Source organism: Hibiscus syriacus, unplaced genomic scaffold, assembly GCF_006381635.1.
Source record: "Hibiscus syriacus cultivar Baekdansim isolate YM2019G1 unplaced genomic scaffold, ASM638163v2 tig00110637_pilon, whole genome shotgun sequence".
NCBI lineage: Eukaryota > Viridiplantae > Streptophyta > Magnoliopsida > Malvales > Malvaceae > Hibiscus > Hibiscus syriacus.
This window is the reverse complement of record NW_024062808.1, coordinates 1,403,787-1,411,675: the sequence shown is the minus strand read 5'-3', so window position 1 is coordinate 1,411,675 and position 7,889 is coordinate 1,403,787. Positions and strand designations below refer to the sequence as shown.

Sequence of the window (7,889 nt, the reverse complement as noted above, 5' to 3'; positions counted from 1 at the left end):
CCGACGGGCTATAATGTCTTGACATGACGACTAGCATATCCACATGATTTATCATAACAAATCTTTATATAGACAGATTTGTTCAACATCTCGACCTATAAACGACCATAATAATCATATACTTAATACCACACTAAGGTCGACATGTATGCCATCAGGCAAAATGATTAGGGGTTGAGGACTCCACTAATCGTCGCCTTTCATCTCACTAATCACTAACAGCAACTCTTCACCAATCAAGTGAATTGCCTACATACAACTCATCTTTTCCGTCAACAATATTACTATTCATATCTTAATCAAACATTATCATTTAAATCTAAAAAATATAAATTTTAAATTATATATCGAATTCAAAGACAAATGAGAGATATGAATCCGAATTGCCATTAAATTATTTGGGAGTGATTTTTATATTAGATTTAGGAATTAGGCAACGGGCAAAGAAAAGGTCAAAATCAGATCTTTAAGCAAAGCAAAAGCAAACCCTCATCTTTCTCCTGCTCTCGTTGTTCAATTCTAGTCATCTGTTTCTATCAATCAAGTTCCTGGTGTAGTTTTACCTCTGATTACCTAATTCTCAGCTTGATCTAACCAGGTACACATTCTCCTCATCTTCTTCCTTTGTTTGAACTAAAATCGATTAATTCTTGTTTCATCTTTAGATTCATTACTTGATTTACATATAGCTACAAGGTCTCTGTTTTTGCTACCTACAAAATAATGGCAGTGATCGAAGATATCTGGGTTTTGGGTCTGGATGAAGATTGAGATCTTGATTGCAATTTGCTCGTTTTTGTGCTGCCCTGATATACAAGTTTATTTAGATCTGCTGTTGTTGTATTGCTTTTGTATTTGCATCATTAATTATTGGTTTCTTAGATTTTTATAATAACCGTCTTCATCCTATATTTAGTTGTTGCCCTTAATGTTTTTCATCATTTCGTGCAGCATCTAGTTCTGCATTAATTCTACCGACTATGTGGAGGTTCAAGCCATTTATGCAAAAAGTGCCACTAGGGCTCGAGGGCAGAACGCTTGACGTCGCCAATCTTAAACTTCATGTTCGCAATGCGATTGCCGAGGGTGGTTTCTCGTGTGTCTACTTAGCTACGGATGCTACATGCTTCGAAGCAGTATGCCTTGAAGCACATCATGCAATGATCATGAGTCGATGGAGTTGGTCGTCAAGGATCTCTGTCATGAAATCACTTAAAGGACCCGAATGTGGTCACACTTTACGCATACGATCTTGGATATGGGAAGGACCAAGGAAGCCCTTCTTGTCATGGATTATGTGACAAATCTCTCGTTAGTCTTGGAGGCCAGAGGGGCCGCCTATTTGAGGAGAAACAGATTCTTACCATTTTCTTGGATATCTGCAATGCAGTCTTTGCAATGCATTGCCAGTCCCCACCGGTTGCTCACAGGTAATTTGGTCCTAAAGCTCCACAAGTTTTTAGGTTGCTCCCTTTCTTGTGAATAAGAGAAATGAAAATATGATCAAATGAAAAAAAATGTCATGATCCCAATTTTTTAAGGCCCAAGGATGTTTCTTTACTTCCTTCCCGGCATTTTGATTTTTGCAGGGACTTGAAAGCTGAGAATTCTTTGGGTTCTGATGGATTGTGGAAGTTGTGATTTTGGGAGCACATCAACCAATCACAAGCGTTTTGAGAGGCCTGAAGAAATGGGTATAGAAGAAGACAATATCAGGAAGCACACCACACCTGCCTATAGAGCCCCTGAGGTTGAATGATGACTATATTTATTTATTTTAAACTCGTTTTTATATGGTGGTTAAAATGTCTGATATATCTTCATTTTTTATGGGCATAGATGTGGGATCTGTTCCGGAGAGAACTTATAAATGAAAAGGTGGAATATGGGTAAGTCCTCTATACTTTTTATCTCCATGTGAAATCTGGAGACAGATTAGATTAGATATGCCAGTACAAACTGCAGCTGCTCCGTCATGTTGCAGGCCCTGGGTGTCTTCTCTTTCGAATTTGCTACTTCAAGAATGCATTTGATGGTGAATCAAAGTTACAAATCTTAAATGGGAACTATCGGATTCCAGATTTACCGAAGTACAGCTCTTCAATTACTAACCTAATTAAAGACATGCTTCAAGCATCACCTGCTGACAGACTTGACATCACACAGGCAAGCATTTTGCTTGATTGGTCATTCATCCTTGAATTTAGGTTAGTTTTAGATAATCTATGTCGAAGTTTATCATTGGCAGAGATCTAACATTCTGCTGATCTTTGGATTTCCTTCCCATGATATCAGGTCTGGTTTCGTGTGAATGAGCAGTTGCCTGCTGCAGAACAGAAGTCTTTACCTGATCAGCCACCCAAAATGCCATCCACTGAAGGTGAAGATTTATACCAAAAGCTCTCCAATTGAAGGTCTAATACTTGAATTGAATTAGACCGCTTCTGGTTTGGCGGGATGCCGGTGTTTTTGGATGAGTTATAGGTGTGGATGAGTTATAAGAGATTATAGATAAAAAAATTATTATTGGAGGCGTAGACGTGAGTTTTCAATGAACTTGAATAGATGCTTTGTGCCAATTTAGCAGGTGTTCCAAGGCCTACAAATCGGTCACCTCAGATGCCTTCTAGAAGCCCTCCACCCCCACTCATGGGGAACCAGCTAAAAATACACAACAGCCTGGCTCAAGGCCAAGTGGTGGACGCTTGGTGCTTTCTGGTCTACTCAGCATGCCAATGACTCGGTTATTGCTGAAGAGAAGCACAGACCAAATATGATGAAGAGCCAACCGGCTACAGCTCGGTGAAACGTAACATGAGTCCTATTAGAGGGGAAACCGTAAAACCTCATTCTACCTCAAAAAGTGCACCTGATAAATCGCACAAGCCTGAAGCTGGCCCTTCTCAAGATATTGAAATTAATTTTTTTGAAGACAAGAATACCACCAATGCTTTTCAAGATGAGGCGTTTAACACGTTTGTTGCTGAATTTGATACCAATAAGATCAGTTCTGGAATTAGTAATAAAAAAACGGGAACAGAAAAGCATTGGAGGCTGAAATAGGGAAGCTTAAAGAACAGCTAACACACCAACTTTGAGAAGGCTGAGATGACCTCCAAATTTGAAAAGTTATCCGCAATTTGTCGATCTCAGAGGCAAGAAATACAGGAGCTCAAACAAGCTCTAGTTGCTAGAACTCCATCTCCTAATAAAAGTACTTCAAGATATCATAACTCACCTGGAAATCTGGTACACTTTTCTTCATTTTGTTTCATATATGCATTCATATACATTTAATTTTTTTCCATCAAATCTTTCTTGATTGTGCTCTTGATTGTACCTAATTGTTTCATAGAAGGGAGAGAAGGCTGAAGGAACATTCCAGCAAGAAAATGCTGCTAGTTGGACTACTGCTAGCCCGAAGCAAAGCCATGGCAGGCATTTTCAGAGGATGGAAAACCCCAAAAGAATAGTGTGCAGTCAGTCAGAACCAGAAATGGTCACTCGAACAAGCATGCTGCTCCAGCAGCTTCTTGTTTGGAAACATGGGGTTTTGGAACAGATAACTTTACAGCTGCCCCGGCTGCTGGTGCCCAGAGATTGAAAGCACCTGTAAGTGAGGGAAGTAGTTCCCAACGTTCGGGTGACTCAAAAATAAAGGAGAATCAAACAGTTTCCCAACCTGCTGGTTGGGCTGGATTCTGATTTTCTTGGTATGAGAAGTTAAAGATACGAGAGAATTGTCGTATTCAAGATCATATTGACAAAGTTTAGTACCTATGGTGAGGAAAATATGGGAGGAAAGAAGAGAGATTGAACAATTATGTGACTTATCAGGCTTATTTCCTGCTATTGTTTGCTTGTCTGTGTAGTAGGACATTTGCACATTTCTCTGGGATAAGCAGCAAATACAAAAATGTATACCTTTATTTTGTTCTTTTTTCTCTTGCATGGCTTGATGTTTGATTGTCCATGTTTTCTTTCTGATGATAAAATGCAGTGATCTTTCAGAGAATCAGGACATAACTGACTTTAATGAATATCATTATGATCTGTTTGCGAACTTCAATTTGAATAAAAATATTTGGCAACTTCACAATCTGATAGTCTATTATTGCCATAATTTTTTAAAAAAAAATAAAAATGAAATCTAAACCCCAAATGAAAAAGGGTTATAAAGAATGAAAAAGGGTTATAAAGTATTCTTCTGCTTGATGAATGATGAATCAAATCACAAACAAATACACTGTTCTGTTGAAGGACAAAAGGCCCTACTCCATTTTTATCATACGTTGCCATTGCTGTACCAAGATGAATTTTCAACCAACATTCTGAACCATGATTTGTAGGTTTCTGCAAATCAATGTAAATCAACACCAATCAGAGAGGTTCATGCAAGACTAGATTAGAGTGTACACTGGTACCTAAGAAGCAATGCATCCTAGTAGGACTAGCAATGCAGAATAAAGAACGCGTTTCAACTTAACAACGATCCTTTTTCTAAGATTGTAATATGATTACAAGGTAGTATCTATGTCCGGTTTCAAAAAATGGACAAACTCAAGCATATCTACAGATAAAGTTGTTTGAACCAGGATCACACCTATGTGCCTCGAGTCAAGATAAGATGACAAGTCCGACATACACAGCTATACCGAGAAATATGAATGATATCATTCCCCTGCAAGCGCCATTCAAAAAAGAATGTGAGCGACAAGAAGAGATTATTCATGAAAACAGTTGATGCTCCGAAGTATCACTTTCTCACCATATAAATCCCCATCCAACTCCATTACAGGGGCAAGGACAAATTTCTGCGAACTTCTCGGCATCGCTGGAGTTGACTCGTCGAGATATTAGATCATCATAGATATCTGTGACATTGATATTCAAGTGGCTTCAAACTTAAATCCTTAACTTGATAACGACAATTGGCATAGCTAAACAAATGAACGGAAAAGAAAGAGGTAGCATAACCACAGAGACATACCATAGACTGAAAACAGACTGTTCATGACACCTGCAATTTCCAAAACAAGAAATAAGCAACACTTCTTTTCGCCAAAGAAACGAAAGAATGAAATTACTCTTTGGGAACGATGAGAGAGGATATACCGATGAAGAGAATGACATAGCGGAGAATCCGAACTGTTGTCCTTTCTTGCAAAAGCCAAACTAGAGCAATGAAAATGATAAACCCTGAGGAATACCGTTCATGGATAACATAATCGTTAGCACTTCAAGCTCAACTGAGTCAACTCATGGCAAGTCATCACAAAGTTACGAGGGTACTCACCGATACAAAGTCCCCGAAGTGTCCACTGTTCGAATAATCATACACATCACAGATAAAAAGCTTGAAAGTGATCTTAGAAGAGTATAAAGTATAGAAGGAAAGAAAGAATGCAGCATTTGTATATGAATGCCACTTTTTATCAGGAAATAAAATCTACTTGACGCCTTACATTTTTAGCATAAAAGAGCACAACAACTAGAGCGACAAGAAAACAACCGGCAGCTATTCTTGCAGCTAGGAGATCTGTGGATGCAAGAATTAAAGCCATCCCCCAAAATGATGATCCAAGATCTGCAAGCAAAAGCAATTGTATGCCATAAATGCCGGTAAATATGCAAGCCTATCACTCCAGATGTACGAGTTGTGCTCAGTGAAACATCAGGATATAGGAAACACAGGAAGCCAACGACCACACACTTATAATCAAATTAGACTTGTCTTGAATCATCCATATACAGATTACGCACAATAATAAACGAGGAAGAATGGTATCTTGTCCTAATAAGACTAAATCAATCTTTCCATAAATGCATAACACGGAAATGGTTTCGTAACATATTTCTCAAATTTATGTCAAGAAACACACCATGAAAACAAGGATGTGTTCTGAAATGAAAACACTTACATCCAGCAGGTAAAATAATCCAGTATATACCGCCTCGTGTCTGTGTTACACCACCTTCATCGGCTTGAACCTTGATCCCTTCTACCTACATCATAAGTAAAAGGAGTATAGATTTAGCGGACCATAATCAAATACTCAACATCAGAAAGATGAGTTAACATTAACTTAGACCATCTTAAAAACAAGAACAATTTGCAAGTCCTTTCAAATCAATTTTGGTAGGGCACACCAACTACAATGAGCATTTACCAACTACAATGAACATTTGAACCTTATTTAATCACTTGGTCGTCTTTTCTAAAATAATAGTTCAAATCATATTTCATACCTACAAGATACATAAGCAGAAATTCATTCATTCATAAAGTTTTACTCTATATATGACATGTGATAAAAAGGCAAAGAGGTACTTACATGGCCACAGGTAAGCTTGCAGGCAACAGCATGACTTGCTTCATGCAAGAATACCGTAATGAGCTTAAACGGCCTCAACAGAAAGGTCCTCCATAGCTACAATAATCAAGGGGAAAACAACTTCAAATCATAAATTTAAGAAAACAAAGGCAAACCAGTTCAAATATAATGAATACCAAATCTTTTACATGAAACTCAACTGCAATGAATCCTCTCACAACTGAAAGAACCCATATTTCCTCCAATGTGCAAACCAAGAAACTATTTAAACTAAAAAAAACATTCATGGCATAGTCAACTTAACCACAAAATCAAATCCTCTTTTTGACTAGATCTTTCATCCCTCAAACAAACATAACTATGGAGCTTCCACCAAAACCAACCCTTATTTTCTAATCGCTTTTCATATTGTTTTCTTTCAACAATCAAAAGCAGAGCAGAGTGAAAGATGATTTTCGTTGTAAACAAGAAACAGAAAAAGAAACTTACAAGAAGAATGACAACCATGTAGACACCAATTGTGACCAGAAAGGCGGTCTGGCTACGATTGCAACAACTTTGTAGCTCCCAGTTCGCCATCTTTTCTGCCTTTACTTCAAAATCTAAGAACAACCCTTTTCTTAAATGGGGTCTCTCTCTTGTTTGGGGTTTGAGAAAGTGGCAGACTAAAGAATGAGTCAGAAAAGAGAAAAAGGTAGGGTGTTTCTTTGTTGCGTATAGTTTGAATTTGATTAAAATGTCAAAAAGGAAAGAACCAATCAAATTGCAATTGCGTGTTGGTTACACAGTTTTGTTTTGTTTTGTGTTTTTTTTTTCTTTTCCGATGACTTGGCTGCCATGCAGCAGGTTAAGACTTGGCCATCATCGGTCAAATGTCTGCCTTTTGTAATGCAGAAAGAAAAAAAAGGGAGAATTTCTTATTTAATCCATATATTATGTTAAAATTGCTATAATGTACTTAAGATTGTTTTTCATGTCATTTTTATAATATTTTCACTAATAAATATTCTTAACAAATTGATTAAATTATTAGAGTTTGTGATTCAAATTCTATTTTACTTGTCATAAAACGTTTGTTGAATAATCATTTGATGAAAAAAAAATAAAGATTTGTGACGGATGAAGAAACTTTCGAGCTGGTGCAGATTTTATCGAACATCTTATCTATATATTAAAATTATAAGTATATAATCAACTAAAATATTGTGCAAGTATATGAAATAAAGTGATATATATATATATGAATACATTATGATTAATTAATTAATTAATTAAATTTAACAATATTAATGAAAATGACAAGGTATTCAAAATTTTCTTTATCGTTTTTATCAAATAAAAATCAATTTTCTTTATATAAATTCTTAGTATGCAAGTATAAATGAAACAATTTTCTTTATACAAGTATCATGAAAATAAGTTGCCATTTAAACATATTATTATTTTTAGACATAAAAACAATTAATTAAATAATAAGCGTTATATTTAATAAAAGATAGGGTAAATTAAGTATTTAGCCATCCACTTATTCTTGCAGTTTCATTTTAGTCATTC

The 7,889-nt window shown here is 36.4% G+C and overlaps 1 protein-coding gene and 1 pseudogene across 1 annotated transcript; one reads left to right on the top strand and one right to left on the bottom strand.

Moving 5' to 3' along the window:
• Positions 1–934: 934 nt before the first annotated feature.
• LOC120136732 lies at positions 935–3,973 on the top strand (annotated as a pseudogene).
• A 224-nt stretch (positions 3,974–4,197) lies between these two features.
• LOC120136782 lies at positions 4,198–7,024 on the bottom strand. Its single transcript, XM_039152743.1, has 10 exons — positions 6,825–7,024; positions 6,336–6,431; positions 5,922–6,006; positions 5,466–5,587; positions 5,297–5,321; positions 5,116–5,199; positions 4,991–5,020; positions 4,769–4,874; positions 4,612–4,681; positions 4,198–4,353 (listed from the first exon to the last, which is right to left on the bottom strand). The coding sequence occupies exons 1-9, from the start codon at positions 6,912–6,914 to the stop codon at positions 4,618–4,620; spliced, it is 702 nt and encodes a 233-aa protein (XP_039008674.1). The 5' UTR covers positions 6,915–7,024; the 3' UTR covers positions 4,198–4,353; positions 4,612–4,617.
• Positions 7,025–7,889: the final 865 nt, after the last annotated feature.